The 21,851-nt window shown below is 35.5% G+C and overlaps 1 protein-coding gene across 4 annotated transcripts in view; it reads left to right on the top strand.

Annotated features, from left to right (window-relative positions):
* LOC143038542 (uncharacterized) overlaps positions 1-21,851 on the top strand; it is a 181,987-nt gene that overhangs the window by 65,686 nt on the left and 94,450 nt on the right. For all 4 annotated transcript variants that reach the window (XM_076207868.1, XM_076207865.1, XM_076207866.1 and 1 more), the window contains exon 8: positions 2,352-2,478. In XM_076207868.1, coding sequence (XP_076063983.1) covers positions 2,352-2,478 — 127 coding nt within the window. The remainder of the gene's footprint in view (positions 1-2,351; positions 2,479-21,851) is intronic.

A 21,851-nucleotide genomic window follows, 5' to 3' on the forward strand; every position in this document is an offset into this window, starting at 1 on the left:
TAAGATGATGAAAGCAGGTAAGGCACCGGGTCTGGATGGATGCCATGCAGTATGTCTGAAGAAAGGAGGTACAGTTATGGTGGACTGGCTGGTGAGATTAGTTAATGTTTGTTTAAGAGAGGGTAGAGTGCCAGAGGACTGGAGGAGTGCCTGTATAGTTCTGCTTTACAAGGGAAAGGGAGACAAGTGTGAGTATAGTAGTTTCAGAGGGATCAGCTTGTTGAGTGTAGTTGGGAAGGCATATGGGAGGGTCTTGAGTGAGAGGATTAGGAGAGGAACAGAGGGAATAATTGGTGAGGAACAATGTAGTTTTAGGACAGGTAGGGGTTGTGTAGATCAGATTTTTGTGGTAAGACAGATATGTGAGAAAGCTATAGGAAAAGGTAAGGATGTTTTTTTGGGCTTTTATGGATCTGGAAAAGGCTTACAACAGGGTGGACAAGAAGTCACTGTGGGAAGTACTGCAGATATATGGGATAGGAGGAAAGCTGTTAAGGTCAGTCAAGAGTTTTTATGAGAGTAGTAGAGCATGTGTTAGGATTAGGAATGGAGAGAGTGAATGGTTTGAGGTAAAGGTGGGACTTCATCAGGGATGTGTTATGTTGCTCTGGCTGTTCAAGCTATACATGGATGGGGTGGTGTGAGAGGTGAATGCTAGGGTAGTGGGTCAGGGATTGGAGATGATTAAAGAAAATAGAGAAAAGTGGGGGGTGAGCCAGTTGTTGTTTTCGGATGACACTGCGCTTGTAGCAGGATTAGAGGAGGGATTGAGGAAGTTAGTGACAGAGTTTGAGAAGGTGTGTGAAAGAAGGAAGCTGAAGATAAATGTGGGCAAAAGTAAGGTGATAAGATATACATGGGGAGAGAGTGACAATAGGCTGGAAATGAGCATTAAGGGTGTGAGACTGGAGGAATTGGATAGTTTTAGATACTTGGGTGCGAATGTGACAGGAAAGGGAGGAGTGGGGGTGGAGGTAGAATGTAGATTGAGAGAAGCGAGTAGATGCCATGGTGGATTAAAAAAGTGTAATGAGAAATAGACATCTGGGAATGGATGCTAAGAGGAGGTTATATGAAGGAGTGATTGTGCCAACAGCACTGTATGGGGCAGAAACATGGAACATAAGAGAGGAAGAGATAGGGAGTTTGAATGTGTTTGAGATGAAATGTCTGAGAAGTATGATTGGGGTTACTAGGCTAGATATAGTGAGAAATGAGGAGGTGAGGAGGAGAACAGGGGTGGAAAGGGAGCTGGGTGATAGGGTTGATGAAAGAGTATTGGGATGGTTTGGACACATGGAAAGAATGAGTGAAGAAAGAGTAGTAAAAGAGGTATGGAAGGCAGAGATGGAAGGAGTGAATATAAGGGGGCATCCTAGGATGAGATGGATGGATGGGGTGAAAGGGGCATTACAAAAGAGAGGAATGTCTGTTGAGGAAGGACGGGAGAGGAGAGAAGATAGGGGGGTTGAATGGAGAATGGTTGTGTATGGATGATGCTGTGATGCATGAGGGGGAGTGGGTGGGGGATGGGGGGGGGTGAAGAAGTATGTATGAGAAAAAATTTGATGCAGCCTGAAGGGATTTCTCCCCATTTTCTCTTTTTCTGCATGAGGGGACGGAGAGGGGGGGGTCACCAAATTAATGAAGCGGTCTTGCTGTGGATGTACTGTGTCTTGTGACACTGCTTCTGACCCAGGGCAGTGGACAGGATACAGGGATGGCCTGTCATCCAGGAGGTGCCAAGATGAGAGGGAGGGAGGAGGGTGGAAGGGAGTGGGATATATAGGGAATAGAATGGGTGGGAGTGGTTTCTATGCCTTTTTCTTTTTGGCTACCCCCCAGTGTAAGGGGGAAAAAGCCTTTGGTATATGTATGTATATATATATATATATACTGTATATATATATATATATATATGTATATATACATTTTTTTTTTTTTTTTAATTCTTAAATAAAGGTGGTGTTGTGATGACTGCTTCTAAGAAACTGGTGCCAACTTAGATGGGCTCAGCAATCCCTGACCCACTCAGGACAGGCAAGGATACATTACAACAGCCTCTATACTGCCACATATTACACAACAGTTGCACATAGACTGGGATTTTTCCCAATGGAATTTCTTATATGTAATACATTGTCATCACACTCAATATACAGTTTTTGAAAGTTATTTTTTTGGAATTTGAGATGAAGGATTTTCAGCCAGTACTTTCCTTTGATAATGGTGTAAATTTGAAAGGAGATTGAAAACTATTTCAATTATGTATCAAGAATCATTCCACTCATGAGCTTGAAGATATTTTTAAATGTGCATTTGAATTCTTCATAATATGTTGTGGTTTACAGATAAGCCTGAATTCTTTAAAAAAAGAAATCCATCCAGCTGGTATTCACCAGGAACATGACATATATTCAAACCAAGAAGAAAGCAAGCAGTCTGTAAGAGCTTTGATCTCTGCAGCTAAAACTCCAGGTAAGTGATTTTTTTTTCTCTCCTTGATGAATAGCATTTCTGCCCTTTGAGACACAATTTTAACTCATCATTAAAATCTAAAGAACTATCAATGTAGCAAGGGGTTTTCCCCCCTTATACAGAAGGTAGCCAATTCAAAAGGCATGTGCCCACTCCCACCCATTCTACTCCCATCTACCACCCTTTCTTCCCTCTCAATCTTAGCTCCTCATAAATAGTCATTCCTGTCTCCTGCCCACTACCCTAGATCTGAAGCAATGCAGTAAGACACAGCATATCCACAGCAAGGCTGCTTCACTTAATTGATGACCCCCCTCCCTCTATATTCCCCATGCAGAAAAAAGAGAAGACAAGGAGAAATCCCTTTGAGTTGCATCAGAATATCATTCACACACAGCTACTCCCTACTCTTCCCCATCCCCCACCCCTTCCCTTCCTTGCATTACACATCAATACACAGCCATTCTCATAATAAATCTTGCTAAAGAAATAATGCAAAATATAATGGGTAAGGAGAAAGACAAGTGAAAAATAGAAGTTTATAGACTTGGAAGATAACAAGATGAAATTTGGATCTCAAGATGCAATACAGGAGTCCCTCAAATAACGCGGGGGTTAGGTTCCTGAAATTACCGCGTATGACCAAATCCGCATATGCTGACTTTCTATATTAAATACCGAGAACCGTATGTATGTATTTACCTAGTTGTATTTTACAGGAAGGGGAGCTATGCTCGTGGGGTCCCGTTTTCGTATCTCATTTTACCTAAACTATTTTTAAATTCATGTATTGTTTATGCACACACCACTTTCTCATCTAACTTGTTCCAACTATCAATTACTCTGTGAGGAAAGCTGTTCCTTTTCAGGTCTCTTCTATAGCTGTCTTTTTTTATTTTCTTTCCATGCCCTCTTGTATTTCTGTCATCCCATTTTATCAGATTTTCTCTATCAGTAATTTCTATGCCTTTCATGATTCTGTAAATAGCTATCAAATCTCCTCTCTCTCTTCTTTGCTCTAGTGTCTGTAGTTCAAGTTTTGCTAGTCTCTCTTCATATGATAGTTTTGAGAGTGTTGGTGCCAATTTTGTAATTGCTCTTTGTATTCTTTCAAGTTTTGTTATACATTTTTTTGTACTTGGTGACCATATCGTTGCTGCATATTCCAATCTTGGTCTTATCAGGGTGATTAGAAATTTCTTCACCATTTCTTCATCCAGGTATGTAAATGCAACTTTGATTGTTCTTATTAAATTATAGGTTTTTCCAAAAATCTTATTTATATGTTTCTCAGGTGACATATTATTCATAACAATGACTCCCAGGTCCTTTTCATTTTCTACTTTTTTTTATTCCTTCTTCTCCCAATTTATATGATCCTGTTATTCTGTTTTTGCTTTTTCCAAATTCCATTATACTACACTTCTTTGTATTGAACTCCATCTCCCACTTCCTACTCCATTCCTATACTTTATTTAGATCTCTCTGTAGTGATTCACAATCTTCTTCCGTGTTCACTTTTTTCAATAGTTTTGCATCATCTGCAAAGAAGCTCATATAGCTTTCAATTCCTTCATCCATATCATTAATATTTATTGCAAACATTATTGGGGCCAGAACTGTTCCTTGTGGAACACCGCTTATTACTTCATCCCATTTTGAGTGTTGGTCTCTTATCACTACTCTCATTTTTCTTTCTTGCAAAAAGTCTTCCATCCAATTTAGCAGTTTGCCCCGTATTCCTCCTTTAGTTTCTAATTTCTTAAGCAACTTCTTATGTGGTACTTTGTCAAACGCTTTTTTTAGGTCTAAAAATGCACAATCAGCCCATCCATCTCTTTCTTGTATTATATCTATTAGCCTTGAATAGAAACATATTAAATTGGTGACGCATGATCGTCCTTGTCTGAATCCAAATTGCCTTGGATTTAGCACGTTTTTTTCTAAATATTTTACCCATCTATTTTTGACAATTCTTTCACAAATTTTTGCTATTGTACTTGTTAGAGAGACTGGTCTATAGTTGTTAGGGTCTTCTTTATTTCCCCCTTCTGGAACTTTACCTTCTTTCAAGGAACTGTTTATTATGCTATGTATTATGTCTGCCAGTTCATTCCTGCATTCTTTCAAAATCCAGTTTGCTATTTCATCTGGTCCATGCGATTTTCTGACATCAAGATTACTCAAGTGTTTCAATATTTCATTCTTTGTTACTTCTATTTCTTTCATAGGGGGGACTTTCTCTTTCCATTCGATCTCTTCAGGTTGTATGTTCTCCCTTGTAAACACTGATTTAAAATGTTTGTTCATAATTTCCGCCATTTCAATTTCCTCTGTGTATTCAACTCCTCCTTGTCTTAATTTCTCCAAATCTTGTTTTTTTTCAGTTTGTTGTTTACAAATCTGTAGAATAGTTTTGGTTGATCTTTACATTTTTCTATGACATCTTTTTCATATTTTCTCTTTTCCTCTCTGCACACTTGTACATATTCATTTCTATAACAAGTATATATTTTCCATTTTTCAGGTCTTTTGTTTTTCTTCGATTTGGTCCAAGCTTTGTCTCTTTTGTCTTTTATCTCCCTACAACTTTTATTGTACCAGCACTTTACATATTCTTTTTCTTGTTTTTGTCTTCGGACATACTTTTCTACTCCTTTTTTATAGATTTTTGTCAAAATATTCCATTTCTCTTCTACTGTTGTATCTTCTTTGTGTATTCTTTCCCAGTTTTCATTTTGGAAGAATTCTCTTATTTAATCAAAATTTGTTTTTTCGTACATCAATCTTCCTTTTCTATATTGTTCATTTCTTTTCATGTATTTTTCCTCATTTAGTTTTAGTTCTATCAATATGTGGTCACTTTTGCTTATTGGTGCCTGGTATTCTATCTTTTCCACTATTTTAGGTTCTGATGCGATTATTAGGTCTAGACTCGATGGTTCTTCATTTCTATACCTAGTGTTCTCTTGGATCCATTGTGTCATTGTGTGGTCAATAATCATCTCAAGTAGAACACTTCCCCCATGAGTCTTCTCCACCCTTTACGGTCATCTCTTCCCAGCATATTTCTTTGCAATTATAGTTGCCCATCATAACTATTCTTCCTCCATCTTCCATTATCTCGTTTAGTGTTATTCTTGTGTCTTCTAACATGCTTTTATGTTCATTCTCTTCCCACGAGGCTGTTTTTATGGGCACGTAGTTTATTACAAACTTTCTGCTCTTCTTATATCTATCTTCTACTTCTATCATAATCATCTCTACTCTATTCTTCCCATATGTGACACTCTTCACCTTTATATCCTTCTTAGTCAGGAACATAACTCCTCCCCCTTGTTTTATCACTTTGTTTCTAATCCAATAATTATATGCATTGTGTCCTATGCTGTTGGGTGGTAGTGGACCTTTTAATTTTGTCTCAACAATTCCCATTATGTCCGGATCTTTTTCTTTCAGATATTTGTTCAGTTCATTCAGTCCTGTTATTAATCCATCTATATTTGTGTAGGATAGTCTTAACTTTCTGTTATTTCCATTGTATTCTCTGTTTCTTTTTTGTTTCTGTTATTTTCCATTGCTTCAATTTCATATTCACTACTCTCCAGTTGAATTCTTGTTTTTCTGTCTCCGTTCTGGTCTCGTTTTTTTTCTTAGCTTCATGTCTTTTCCTTATTTCCTCCTCTCTTTCCTCTTTATTCATTTCCCTTTTTATCCATACCTTTTTATATTGTTCACTTGTTGCTAGTTTCCCTGTTTTGGATAAGATATTCTCTGCCGTCGTTTGTGACCTGAATTTAATCTTAATTGGTCTGGTCTTGTCTGTACTATATTTCCCAAGCCTGAATTTCTATTCGATTTGTTTCATTATTTCTGGCTCATCTTCCTGAACTAATTCTAGTAAATTTCTTACTTTTTCATTTTCCTCTTTGATTCTTGAGGTTCTATCTGGGTTATGTTTCTCTTTCATTCCTAATATAATTATACATTTCTTTCTATCTGCTAAGTCACGTACTATATTCTCCTTCTGTCTCATCACTTTAATAACTGAGTCTTCAGTTTGTTCTTTCATTTGTTGTTTGATTATGTCAGTAAATGCAACTTTGCTGTTTTCTTGGATTTTTTTCCAACCCTCTTTGTTGTCCTTACTATTCTCCTTTAAGATTTTATTCGCCTCTTTTACTTCTTTTAACTGTTTTTTTTAATTCTTCAATTTCCTTAGTTAAGTTTTTGATCGCCTTCTCTAGTTCTTCCAATTTTTCAACCCTCTGCACAATGTTGTTAATGTGACCGAACCTGAGCTCCCACTGCTCGATCATCTTATCGAGCTTCACTTCTAGTCTTGTCAATCGGGGGGGGTTTGTGTCCCCCCCACCCTCTTTAAATCCCTGGAAAATATTCTCATCACCTTCTACTGTATTGCTCTTATCTATACTTCTAATCTTTACATTTTTGTTGATTCCGTCCTCTCCAAAGTCATCGTCTTCAGTTTGTCTCTTGTTTACATTTCTCCTTGCTTCTTGGACCATGTCATTCTCTGCCTCATTTCCTTCCATTTCCCTCAATATCCCTTCCCTTCTCCTTCCCTATCACTTCCCCACTATTCCACGAGCACTCCCCTTCCCTATAAATACAAAAAGGCACTTCCTGGATGTTGAGATCCACTTAGTTTTTCCTTTTTCTTTGGAACACCAATTCTCGCCGTCCATTCGGTGAAAGGGTTGTGTATTTACCTAGTTATATTTTACGGGAAGGGGAGCCATGCTCGTGGTGTCCCATCTTCATATCTCATTTTATCTAAACTATTTTTAAATTCATGTATTGTTTTTGCACACACCACTTTCTCATCTAACTTGTTCCAACTGTCTATTACTCTGTGAGGAAAGCTGTTCTTTTTCAGATCTCTTCTATAGCTGTCTTTTTTTTATTTTCTTTCCGTGTCCTCTTGTATTTCTATCATCCCATTTTATCAGATTCTCTCTATCAGTAATTTCTATGCCTTTCATGATTCTGTAAATAGCTATCAAATCTCCTCTCTCTCTTCTTTGCTCTAGTGTCTGTAGTTCAAGTTTTGCTAGTCTCTCTTCATATGATAGTTTTGAGAGTGTTGGTGCCAATTTTGTAATTGCTCTTTGTATTCTTTCAAGTTTTGTTATACATTTTTTTGTACTTGGTGACCATATCGTTGCTGCATATTCCAATCTTGGTCTTATCAGGGTAATTAGGATTTTCTTCACCATTTCTTCATCCAGGTATGTAAATGCAACTTTGATTGTTCTTATTAAATTATAGGTTTCTCCAAAAATCTTATTTATATGTTTCTCAGGTGACATATTATTCATAACAATGACTCCCAGGTCCTTTTCATTTTCTATTTGTTTTTATTCCTTCTCCCAATTTATATGATCCTGTTATTCTGTTTTTGCTTTTTCCAAATTCCATTATACTACACTTTTTTGTATTGAACTCCATCTCCTGTACTTTATTTAGATCTCTCTGTAGTGATTCACAATCTTCTTCCGTGTTCACTTTTTTCAATAGTTTTGCATCATCTGCAAAGAAGCTCATATAGCTTTCAATTCCTTCATCCATATCATTAATATATATAGCAAACATTATTGGGGCCAGAACTGTTCCTTGTGGAACACCGCTTATTACTTCATCCCATTTTGAGTGTTGGTCTCTTATCACTACTCTCATTTTTCTTTCTTGCAAAAAGTCTTCCATCCAATTTAGCAGTTTGCCCTGTATTCCTCCTTTAGTTTCTAATTTCTTAAGCAACTTCTTATGTGGTACTTTGTCAAAAGCTTTTTTTAGGTCTAAAAATGCACAATCAGCCCATCCATCTCTTTCTTGTATTATATCTATTAGCCTTGAATAGAAACATATTAAATTGGTGACGCATGATCGTCCTTGTCTGAATCCAGATTGCCTTGGATTTAGCACGTTGTTTTTATCTAAATATTTTACCCATCTATTTTTGACAATTCTTTCACAAATTTTTGCTATTGTACTTGTTAGAGGGACTGGTCTATAGTTGTTAGGGTCTTCTTTATTTCCCCCTTTATATATAGGTACTATATTTGCTTTTTTCCAATCTTCTGGAACTTTTCCTTCTTTCAATGAACTGTTTATTATGCTATGTATTTTGTCTGCCAGTTCATTCCTGCATTCTTTCAAAATCCAGTTTGCTATTTCATCTGGTCCATGCAATTTTCTGACATCAAGATTACTCAAGTGTTTCAATATTTCATTCTTTGTTACTTCTATTTCTTTCATAGGGGGGACTTTCTCTTTCCATTCGATCTCCTCAGGTTGTATGTTCTCCCTTGTAAACACTGATTTAAAATGTTTGTTCATAATTTCCGCCATTTCAATTTCCTCTGTGTATTCAACTCCTCCTTGTCTTAATTTCTCCAAATCTTGTTTGATTTTCAGTTTATTGTTTACAAATCTGTAGAATAGTTTTGGTTGATCTTTACATTTTTCTATGACATCTTTCTCATATTTTCTCTTTTCCTCTCTGCACGCTTGTACATATTCATTTCTATAACAAGTATATATTTTCCATTTTTCAGGCCTTTTGTCTTTTTTCCATCTGGTCCAGGCTTTATCTCTTTTGTCTTTTAACTCCCTACAACTTTTATTGTACCAGCACTTTACATATTCTTTTTCTTGTTTTTGTCTTGGGACATACTTTTCCACTCCTTTTTTGTAAATTTTTGTCAAAATATTCCGTTTCTCTTCCACTGTTGTTTCTTCTTTGTATATTCCTTCCCAGTTTTCTTTTTGAAAGAATTCTCTTATTTTATCAAAGTTTGTTTTTTCATACATCATTCTTCCTTTTCTATATTGTTAATTTCTTTTCATGTATTTTTTCTCATTTAGTTCTAGTTCTATCAATATGTGGTCACTTTTGCTTATTGGTGCCTGGTATTCTATCTTTTCCACTATTTCAGGTTCTGATGTGATTATTAAGTCTAGTCTTGATGGTTCTTCATTTCTGTACCTAGTGTTCTCTTGGATCCATTGTGTCATTGTGTGGTCAATAATCATCTCAAGTAGGACATTTCCCCATGAGTCTTCTCCACACCTTTACGGTCATCTCTTCCCAGCAGATTTCTTTGCAATTAAAGTCGCCCATCATAACTATTCTTCCTCCATCTTCCATTATCTTGTTTAGTGTTATTCTTGTGTCTTCTAACATACTTTTATGTTCACTCTCTTCCCACGAGGCTGTTTTTGGGGGCACGTAGTTTATTACAAACTTTCTGCTCTTCTTATCTCTGTCTTCTATTTCTATCATAATCATCTCTACTCTGTTCTTTCCATATGTGACACTCTTCACCTTTATATCCTTCTTAGTTAGGAACATAACTCCACCCCCTTGTTTTATCTCTCTGTTTCTAATCCAATAATTATATGCATTGTGTCCTATGCTGTTGGGTGGTAGTGGACCTTTTAATTTTGTCTCAACAATTCCCATTATGTCCGTATCTTTTTCCTTCAGATACTCGTTCAGTTCATTCAGTCCTGTTATTAATCCATCTATATTTGTGTAGGATACTCTTAACTTTCTGTTATTTCCATTGTATTCTCTGTTTCTTTTTTGTTTCTCTCTGTTATTTTCCATTTCTTCAATTTCATATTCACTACTCTCCAGTAGAATTCTTGTTTTTCTGACTCCGTTCTGGTCTGGTTTTTCTTTAGCTTCTTTCCTTTTCATTTTTTCTTGCTTTACAAAAGAGAGGAATGTCTGTAGAGGAAGGATGGGAGAGGACAGAAGATAGGGGTGAATGGAGAAGGGTTGTGTATAGATGATGCTGTGATGCATGAGGGGGAGTGGGTGGGGGATGGGGGGTGAGGTAGTATGTAAGAGAAAAATTTTGACACAGCCCTAAGGGATTTCTCCCTGTCTACTCCTTTTTTACATGAGGGGACGGAGAGGGGGGTCGCCGAATTTATGAAGCGGTCTTGCTGTGGATGTGCTGTGTCCTGTGACACTGCTTCTGACCCAGGGCAGTGGATAGGATGCAGGGATGACCCGTCATCCAGGAGGTGCCAAGATAGGAGGGAGGGTGGAGGGGAGTGGAATATATGGGAAATGAAATGGGTGGGAGTGATTTCTATGCCTTTTTCTTTTTGGCTACCACCCCCACCACCACCACCGTGTAAGGGGGAAGAAGCCTTTGGTATATGTATGTATATATATACTGTAAAACCCCGATTATCCGAAAGCGGATTATCCGAAAAACGGGATTATCCGAAATTGATTTGGATAATGCAATTAAATATTTTTTTCTATACTAAAACGTTATAAAACATCAAAAATATGAAAATAAATAAAAGTAACTACATATGTACTATATTAACACATTTAAAATTGATAAGAACAGTTCAAATGAATACGTATTAAGCGTACTACTTTGTTTATGTGTATTTACCTAGTTGTATTTACCTAGTTGTATTTTACGGGAAGGGGAGCTATGCTCGTGGGGTCCCGTCTTCATATCTCATTTTATCTAAACTATTTTTAAATTCATGTATTGTTTTTGCACACACCACTTTCTCATCTAACTTGTTCCAACTGTCTATTACTCTGTGAGGAAAGCTGTTCTTTTTCAAATCTCTTCTATAGCTGTCTTTTTTTATTTTCTTTCTGTGTCCTCTTGTATTTCTGTCATCCCATTTTATCAGATTCTCTCTATCAGTAATTTCTATGCCTTTCATGATTCTGTAAATAGCTATCAAATCTCCTCTCTTCTTTGCTCTAGTGTCTGTAGTTCAAGTTTTGCTAGTCTCTCTTCATATGATAGTTTTGAGAGTGTTGGTGCCAATTTTGTAATTGCTCTTTGTATTCTTTCAAGTTTTTTTATACATTTTTTTGTACTTGGTGACCATATCGTTGCTGCATATTCCAATCTTGGTCTTATCAGGGTGATTAGGATTTTCTTCACCATTTCTTCATCCAGGTATGTAAATGCAACTTTGATTGTTCTTATTAAATTATAAGTTTCTCCAAAAATCTTATTTATATGTTTCTCCGGTGACATATTATTCATAACAATGACTCCCAGGTCCTTCTCATTTTCCACTTTTTTTATTCCTTCTTCTCCCAATTTATATGCTCCTGTTATTCTGTTTTTGCTTTTTCCAAATTCCATTATACTACACTTTTTTGTATTGAACTCCATCTCCCACTTCCTACTCCATTCTTGTACTTTATTTAGATCTCTCTGTAGTGATTCACATTCTTCTTCAGTTTTCACTCTTTTCAGTAGTTTTGCATCATCTGCAAAGAAGCTCATATAGCTTTCAATTCCTTCATCCATATCATTTATGTATATAGCAAACATTATTGGGGCCAGAACTGTTCCCTGCGGAACACCGCTTATTACTTCATCCCATTTTGAGTGCTGGTTTCTTATCACTACTCTCATTTTTCTTTCTTGCAAAAAGTCTTCCATCCAATTTAGCAGTTTGCCCTGTATTCCTCTTTCAGTTTCTAATTTCTTAAGCAACTTCTTATGTGGTACTTTGTCAAAAGCTTTCTTTAGGTCTAGAAATGCACAGTCCGCCCATCCATCTCTTTCTTGTATTATATCTATTAGCCTTGAATAGAAACATATTAAATTGGTGACGCATGATCGTCCTTGTCTGAATCCAAATTGCCTTGGATTCACTTTGTTTTTTTCTAAATATTTTACCCATCTACTTTTGATAATTCTTTCACAAATTTTTCCTATTGTACTTGTTAGAGAGACTGGTCTATAGTTGGTAGGTTCTTCTTTATTTCCTCCTTTATATATAGGTACTATATTTGCTTTTTTCCAATCTTCTGGAACTTTTCCTTCTTTCAAAGAACTATTTAGTATGCTATGTATTTTGTCTGCCAGTTCATTCCTGCATTCTTTCAGTATCCAGTTTGCTATTTCATCTGGTCCATGTGATTTTCTGACATCAAGATTACTCAAGTATGTTAATATTTCATTCTTTGTTACTTCTATTTCTTCCATAGGGGGGACTTTCTCTTTCCATTCGTTCTCTTCAGGTTGTATGTTCTCCCTTGTAAACACTGATTTAAAATGTTTGTTCATAATTTCCGCCATTTCCATTTCCTCAGTGTATTCATCTCCCTCCTGTCTTAATTTCTCCAAGTCTTGTTTGTTTTTCAGTTTATTGTTTACATATCTGTAGAATAGTTTTGGTTGATCTTTACACTTTTCTATGATATCTTTTTCATATTTTCTCTTTTCCTCTCTGCACATTTGTACATATTCATTTTTATAACAGGTATATATTTTCCATTTTTCAGGTCTTCTGTCTTTTTTCCATCTGGTCCAGGCTTTGTCTCTTTTGTCTTTTAACTCCCTACAACTTTTGTTGTACCAGCATTTTACATATTCTTTTTCTTGTTTTTGTCTTGGGACATACTTTTCCACTCCTTTTTTGTAAATTTTTGTCAAAATATTCCATTTCTCTTCTACTGTTGTTTCTTCTTTGTATATTTCTTCCCAGTTTTCCTTTTGAAAGAATTCTCTTATTTTATCAAAGTTTGTTTTTTCATACATCATTCTTCCTTTTCTATATTGTTCATTTCTTTTCATATATTTTTCTTCATTAAGTTCCAGTTCAATCAATATGTGGTCACTTTTACTTATTGGTGTTTTGTATTCAATTTTGTCCACTATTCTAGGTTCGGATGTAATTACTAGGTCTAGTCTCGATGGCTCTTCTTCATTTCTATACCTAGTGTTCTCCTGTATCCATTGTGTCATTGTATGGTCAGTAACCATCTCAAATAGAGCGTTTCCCCATGAGCCGTCTCCACCCTTTACTGTCATTTCTTCCCAGCAGATTTCTTTGCAATTATAGTCGCCCATCATAACTATTTTTCCTCCCTCTTCCATTATCTTGTTTAATGTTATCTTTGTGTCCTCTAACATACTTTTATGTTCACTCTCTTCCCATGAGGCTGTTTTTGGGGGCACATAATTTATCACAAACTTTCTGCTCTTCTTATCTCTGTCTTCTACTTCCATCATTATCATCTCTACTGTATTCTTTCCATATGTGACACACTTCACGTTTATATCCTTCTTAGTCAGGAACATAACTCCACCCCCTTCCTTTTTCACTCTGTTTCTAATCCAATAATTATATGCATAATGTCCTACACTGTTGGGTGGTAGTGGACCTTTTAAATTTGTTTCTACAATTCCCATTATGTCTGGTTCTTTTTCTTTCAAATAATCATTCAGCTCATTCAATCCTGTTATTAATCCATCTATATTTGTGTAAGACACTCTTAGTTTTCTGCCACTTCCATTGTGTTCTCTGTTTCCCTTTTGTTTTTCTCTTGTATGTTGACTTTCTTTAGTTTCATATTCACTACTCTCCAATAGAATCTCTCTTTTTCTGACTCCGTTCTTATCTCGTTTTTTTCCTTAACTTCAAGTCTTTTCTGTTTTTCTTCCTCTCTTTCCTCTTTATTCATTTCCTTTTTTATCCATACCTTTTTATATTGTTCACTTGTTGCTAGTTTCCCTGTTTTGGCTAAGATATTCTCAGCCGTAGTTTGTGACCTGAATTTAATCTTAATTGGTCTGGTTTTGTGTGTACTATATTTCTCGAGCCTGAATTTCTCTTCGATTTGTTTCATTATTTCTGGTTCATCTTCCTGAACTAATTCTAGTAAATTTCTTACTTTTTCATTTTCCTCTTTGATTCTTGTGGTTCTATCTGGGTTATGTTTCTCTTCCATTCCTAATATAATTATACATTTCTTTCTGTCTGCTAAGTCTCTTACTATATTCTCCTTCTGTCTCATTACTTTAATAACTGCGTTTTCAGTTTGTTCATTCATTTGCTGTGTGATTATGTCAGTGAATGCAACTTTGCTATTTTCTTGGATTTTTTTTCCAACCCTCCTTGTTCTCCTTATTATTCTCTTTTAAGACTTTATTCTCATCTTTTACTTCTTTTAACTGTTTTTTTAATTGTTCAATTTCCTTAGTTAAGTTTTTGTTTGCCTTCTCTAGTTCTTCCAATTTTTCAACTCTCCGTATAATGTTGTTAACATGACAGAACCTATGCTTCAAGTCCTCGATCATCTTATCGACCTTCTCTTCTAGTCTTGTCAGTCGGGGGGTGTTTGTGTCCCCCCCACCCTCTTTAAATCCCTGGAAAATATTCTCATCACTTTCTACTGTATTGCTCTTATCTATACTTCTAATCTTTACATTTTTATTAGACATTTCGTCGTCGCTCAGCTGGTCGGGGGGCCTTTTGTTTACCTTTCGCCTGTCTGCCTGGGCCAAGTCCTCTCCTTCCTCATTTCCTTCCATTTCCCTCAGCAATCCCTCCCCTTCTCCTCTTTCCCTACTTTCCTACTACCCCACGAGCAATTTCTCCCCCACCCTGTAAATACAATAGGCACTTCTCTTTGCGTTGCGATCCACGAAACTTCAATTTTCTTCAGAACGTTTTTTAAGCCGTCCATTCGTTGAAGTGTGTGTGTATTTACCTAGTTGTACCTAGTTGTATTTTACGGGCAGGGGAGCTATGCTCGTGGGGTCCCGTCTTCATATCTCATTTTATCTAAACTATTTTTAAATTCATGTATTGTTTTTGCACACACCACTTTCTCATCTAACTTGTTCCAACTGTCTATTACTCTGTGAGGAAAGCTGTTCTTTTTCAAATCTCTTCTATAGCTGTCTTTTTTTATTTTCTTTCCGTGTCCTCTAGTATTTCTGTCATCCCATTTTATCAGATTCTCTCTATCAGTAATTTCTATGCCTTTCATGATTCTGTAAATAGCTATCAAATCTCCTCTCTCTCTTCTTTGCTCTAGTGTCTGTAGTTCAAGTTTTGCTAGTCTCTCTTCATATGATAGTTTTGAGAGTGTTGGTGCCAATTTTGTAATTGCTCTTTGTATTCTTTCAAGTTTTTTTATACATTTTTTTGTACTTGGTGATCATATCGATGCTGCATATTCCAATCTTGGTCTTATCAGGGTGATTAGAATTTTCTTCACCATTTCTTCATCCAGGTATGTAAATGCAACTTTGATTGTTCTTATTAAATTATAAGTTTCTCCAAAAATCTTATTTATATGTTTCTCCGGTGACATATTATTCATAACAATGACTCCCAGGTCCTTCTCATTTTCTACTTTTTTTTATTCCTTCTTCTCCCAATTTATATGCTCCTGTTATTCTGTTTTTGCTTTTTCCAAATTCCATTATACTACACTTTTTTGTATTGAACTCCATCTCCCACTTCCTACTCCATTCATGTACTTTATTTAGATCTCTCTGTAGTGATTCACAATCTTCTTCAGTTTACACTCTTTTCAGTAGTTTTGCATCATCTGCAAAGAAGCTCATATAGCTTTCAATTCCTTCATCCATATCATTAATATATATAGCAAACATTATTGGGGCCAGAACTGTTCCCTGCGGAACACCGCTTATTACTTCATCCCATTTTGAGTGCTGGTTTCTTATCACTACTCTCATTTTTCTTTCTTGCAAAAAGTCCTCCATCCAATTTAGTAGTTTGCCCTGTATTCCTCCTTCAGTTTCTAATTTCTTAAGCAACTTCTTATGTGGTACTTTGTCAAAGGCTTTCTTTAGATCTAAAAATGCACAGTCCGCCCATCCATCTCTTTCTTGTATTATATCTATTAGCCTTGAATAGAAACATATTAAATTGGTGACGCATGATCGTCCTTGTCTGAATCCAAATTGCCTTGGATTCACTTTGTTTTTTTCTAAATATTTTACCCATCTACTTTTGATCATTCTTTCACAAATTTTTGCTATTGTACTTGTTAGAGAGACTGGTCTATAGTTGGTAGGTTCTTCTTTATTTCCCCCTTTATATATAGGTACTATATTTGCTTTTTTCCAATCTTCTGGAACTTTTCCTTCTTTCAAGGAACTATTTAGTATGCTATGTATTTTGTCTGCCAGTTCATTCCTGCATTCTTTCAGTATCCAGTTTGCTATTTCATCTGGTCCATGTGATTTTCTGACATCAAGATTACTCAAGTGTGTTAATATTTCATTCTTTGTTACTTCTATTTCTTCCATAGGGGGGACTTTCTCTTTCCATTCGTTCTCTTCAGGTTGTATGTTCTCCCTTGTAAACACTGATTTAAAATGTTTGTTCATAATTTCCGCCATTTCCATTTCCTCAGTGTATTCAACTCCCTCCTGTCTTAATTTCTCCAAGTCTTGTTTGTTTTTCAGTTTATTGTTTACAAATCTGTAGAATAGTTTTGGTTGATCTTTACACTTTTCTATGATATCTTTTTCATATTTTCTCTTTTCCTCTCTGCACATTTGTACATATTCATTTTTATAACAGGTATATATTTTCCATTTTTCAGGTCTTCTGTCTTTTTTCCATCTGGTCCAGGCTTTGTCTCTTTTGTCTTTTAACTCCCTACAGCTTTTGTTGTACCAGCTTTTTACATATTCTTTTTCTTGTTTTTGTCTTGGGACATACTTTTCCACTCCTTTTTTGTAAATTTTTGTCAAAATATTCCATTTCTCTTCTACTGTTGTTTCTTCTTTGTATATTTCTTCCCAGTTTTCTTGTTGAAAGAATTCTCTTATTTTATCAAAGTTTGTTTTTTCATACATCATTCTTCCTTTTCTATATTGTTAATTTCTTTTCATATATTTTTCTTCATTAAGTTCCAGTTCAATCAATATGTGGTCACTTTTACTTATTGGTGTTTTATATTCAATTTTGTCCACTATTCTAGGTTCGGATGTAATTACTAGGTCTAGTCTCGATGGCTCTTCTTCATTTCTATACCTAGTGTTCTCCTGTATCCATTGTGTCATTGTATGGTCAGTAACCATCTCAAGTAGAGCATTTCCCCATGAGCCGTCTCCACCCTTTACTGTCATTTCTTCCCAGCAGATTTCTTTGCAATTATAGTCGCCCATCATAACTATTTTTCCTCCCTCTTCCATTATCTTGTTTAATGTTATCTTTGTGTCCTCTAACATACTTTTATGTTCACTCTCTTCCCATGAGGCTGTTTTTGGGGGCACATAATTTATCACAAACCTTCTGCTCTTCTTATCTCTGTCTTCTACTTCCATCATTATCATCTCTACTGTATTCTTTCCATATGTGACACACTTCACGTTTATATCCTTCTTAGTCAGGAACATAACTCCACCCCCTTCCTTTTTCACTCTGTTTCTAATCCAATAATTATATGCATAATGTCCTACACTGTTGGGTGGTAGTGGACCTTTTAAATTTGTTTCTACAATTCCCATTATGTCTGGTTCTTTTTCTTTCAAATAATCATTCAGCTCATTCAATCCTGTTATTAATCCATCTATATTTGTGTAAGACACTATTAGTTTTCTGTCACTTCCATTGTGTTCTCTGTTTCCCTTTTGTTTTTCTCTTGTATGACTTTCTTTAGTTTCATATTCACTACTCTCCAATAGAATCTCTCTTTTTCTGACTCCGTTCTTATCTCGTTTTTTTCCTTTGCTTCAAGTCTTTTCTGCTTTTCTTCCTCTCTTTCCTCTTTATTCATTTCCCTTTTTATCCAAACCTTTTTATATTGTTCACTTGTTGCTAGTTTCCCTGTTTTGGCTAAGATATTCTCAGCCGTAGTTTGTGACCTGAATTTAATCTTAATTGGTCTGGTCTTGTCTGTACTATATTTCCCGAGCCTGAATTTCTCTTTGATTTGTTTCATTATTTCTGGTTCATCTTCCTGAACTAATTCTAGTAAATTTCTTACTTTTTCATTTTCCTCTTTGATTCTTGTGGTTCTATCTGGGTTATGTTTCTCTTCCATTCCTAATATAATTATACATTTCTTTCTGTCTGCTAAGTCTCTTACTATATTCTCCTTCTGTCTCATCACTTTTATAACTGAGTTTTCAGTTTGTTCATTCATTTGTTGTTTGATTATGTCAGTGAATGCAACTTTGCTATTTTCATGAATTTTTTTTCCAACCCTCCTTGTTCTCATTATTCTCCTTTAAGACTTTATTCTCATCTTTTACTTCTTTTAACTGTTTTTTTAATTGTTCAATTTCCTTAGTTAAGTTTTTGTTTGGCTTCTCTAGTTCTTCCAATTTTTCAACTCTCCGTATAATGTTGTTAACATGACCGAACCTACGCTCCAAGTCCACGATCATCTTATCGACCTTCTCTTCTAGTCTTGTCAGTCGGGGGGTGGTTTGTGTCCCCCCCACCCTCTTTAAATCCCTGGAAAATATTCTCATCATCTTCTACTGTATTGCTCTTATCTATACTTCTAATCTTTACATTTTTGTTAGACATTTCATCATCGCTAAATTGGTCCGGCCCTCGTTTGTTTAGATTTCGTCTGCCTGCCTGGGCCAAGTCCTCACCTTCCTCATTTCCTTCCATTTCCCTCAGTAATCCCTCCCCTTCTCCTTTTTCCTTACTTTCCCTACACCATAAGCAATTTCCCCCCCACCCTGTAAAAACAATAGGTACTTCCTTTGCTTTGGGATCCACGAAATTTCACTTTTTCTTCAGAACGTCGTCTATGCCGTCCGTTCGTTGAAGTGTGTGTGTGTGTGTATTTACCTAGTTGTATTTTACGGGAAGGGGAGCTATGCTCGTGGGGTCCCGTCTTCATATCTCATTTTATCTAAACTATTTTTAAATTCATGTATTGTTTTTGCACACACCACTTTCTCATCTAACTTGTTCCAACTGTCTATTACTCTGTGAGGAAAGCTGTTCTTTTTCAAATCTCTTCTATAGCTGTCTTTTTTATTTTCCTTCCGTGTCTAGTATTTCTGTCATCCCATTTTATCAGATTCTCTCTGTCAGTAATTTCTATGCCTTTCATGATTCTGTAAATAGCTATCAAATCTCCTCTCTCTCTTCTTTGCTCTAGTGTCTGTAGTTCAAGTTTTTCTAGTCTCTCTTCATATGATAGTTTTGAGAGTGTTGGTGCCAATTTTGTAATTGCTCTTTGTATTCTTTCAAGTTTTTTTATACATTTTTTTGTACTTGGTGTGTATTTACCTAGTTGTATTTTACGGGAAGGGGAGCTATGCTCGTGGGGTCCCGTCTTCATATCTCATTTTATCTAAACTATTTTTAAATTCATGTATTGTTTTTGCACACACCACTTTCTCATCTAACTTGTTCCAACTGTCTATTACTCTGTGAGGAAAGCTGTTCTTTTTCAAATCTCTTCTATAGCTGTCTTTTTTTATTTTCTTTCCGTGTCCTCTTGTATTTCTATCATCCCATTTTATCAGATTCTCTCTATCAGTAATTTCCATGCCTTTCATGATTCTGTAAATAGTTATCAAATCTCCTCTCTCTCTTCTTTGCTCTAGTGTCTGTAGTTTAAGTTTTTGTAGTCTCTCTTCATATGATAGTTTTGAGAGTGTTGGTGCCAGTTTTGTGATTGCTCTTTGTATTCTTTCAAGTTTTTTTATACATTTTTTTGTACTTGGTGACCATATCATTGCTGCATATTCCAATCTTGGTCTTATCAGGGTGATTAGGATTTTCCTCACCATTTCTTCATCCAGGTATGTAAATGCCACTTTGATTGTTCTTATTAAATTATAAGTTTCTCCAAAAATCTTATTTATATGTTTCTCAGGTGACATATTATTCATAACAATGACTCCCAGGTCCTTCTCATTTTCTACTTTTTTTATTCCTTCTTCTCCCAAATTATATGATCCTGTTATTCTGTTTTTGCTTTTTCCAAATTCCATTATACTACACTTTTTTGTATTGAACTCCATCTCCCACTTCCTACTCCATTCATGTACTTTATTTAGATCTCTCTGTAGTGATTCACAATCTTCAGTTTTCACTCTTTTCAGTAGTTTTGCATCATCTGCAAAGAAGCTCATATAGCTTTCAATTCCTTCATCCATATCATTAATATATATAGCAAACATTATTGGGGCCAGAACTGTTCCCTGCGGGACACCGCTTATTACTTCATTCCATTTTGAGTGCTGATCTCTTATCACTACTCTCATTTTTCTTTCTTGCAAAAAGTCTTCCATCCAATTTAGCAATTTACCTTGTATTCCTCCTTCATATTCTAATTTCTTAAGCAACTTCTTATGTGGTACTTTGTCAAAAGCTTTTTTTAGGTCTAGAAATGCACAGTCCGCCCATCCATCTCTTTCTTGTATTATATCTATTAGCCTTGAATAGAAACATATTAAATTGGTGACGCATGATCGTCCTTGTCTGAATCCAAATTGCCTTGGATTTAGTACGTTGTTTTTTTCCAAGTATTTTACCCATCTACTTTTGATAATTCTTTCACAAATTTTTCCTATTGTACTTGTTAGAGAGACTGGTCTATAGTTGGTAGGTTCTTCTTTATTTCCTCCTTTATATATAGGTACTATATTTGCTTTTTTCCAATCTTCTGGAACTTTTCCTTCTTTTAAGGAACTGCTTATTATGCTATGTATTTTGTCTGCCAGTTCATTCCTGCATTCTTTCAGAATCCAGTTTGCTATTTCATCTGGTCCATGCGATTTTCTGACATCAAAATTACCCAAGTGTGTCAATATTTCATTCTTTGTTACTTCTATTTCTTCCATAGGGGGGACTTTTTCTTTCCACTCAATCTCTTCAGGTTGTATATTTTCCCTTGTAAACACTGATTTAAAATGTTTGTTCATAATTTCTGCCATTTCCATTTCCTCAGTGTATTCAACTCCTCCTTGTCTTAATTTCTCCAAGTCTTGTTTGTTTTTCAGTTTATTGTTTACAAATCTGTAGAATAGTTTTGGTTGATCTTTACACTTTTCTATAACATCTTTTTCATATTTTCTTTTTTCCTCTCTGCACTTTTGTACATATTCATTTCTATAACCAGTATATATTTTCCATTTTTCAGGTCTTTTGTCTTTTTTCCATCTGGTCCAGGCTTTGTCTCTTTTGTCTTTTAACTCCCTACAACTTTTGTTGTACCAGCATTTTACATATTCTTTTTCTTGTTTTTGTTGTGGGACATACTTTTCCACTCCTTTTTTGTAAATTGTTGTCAAAATATTCCATTTCTCTTCCACTGATGTTTCTTCTTTGTATATTTCTTCCCAGTTTTCTTGGAAGAATTCTCTTATTTTATCAAAGTTTGTTTTTTCATACATCATTCTTCCTTTTCTATATTGTTCATTTCTTTTCATATATTTTTCTTCATTAAGTTCCAGTTCAATCAATATGTGGTCACTTTTACCTATTGGTGTTTTATATTCAATCTTGTCCACTATTCTAGGTTCAGATGTAATTATTAAGTCTAGTCTCGATGGTTCTTCTTCATTTCTATACCTAGTGTTCTCCTGTATCCATTGTGT

The sequence above is a fragment of the Oratosquilla oratoria genome, chromosome 24 (assembly GCF_046742065.1).
Source record: "Oratosquilla oratoria isolate Oo_2021 chromosome 24, ASM4674206v1, whole genome shotgun sequence".
Lineage (NCBI taxonomy): Eukaryota > Metazoa > Arthropoda > Malacostraca > Stomatopoda > Squillidae > Oratosquilla > Oratosquilla oratoria.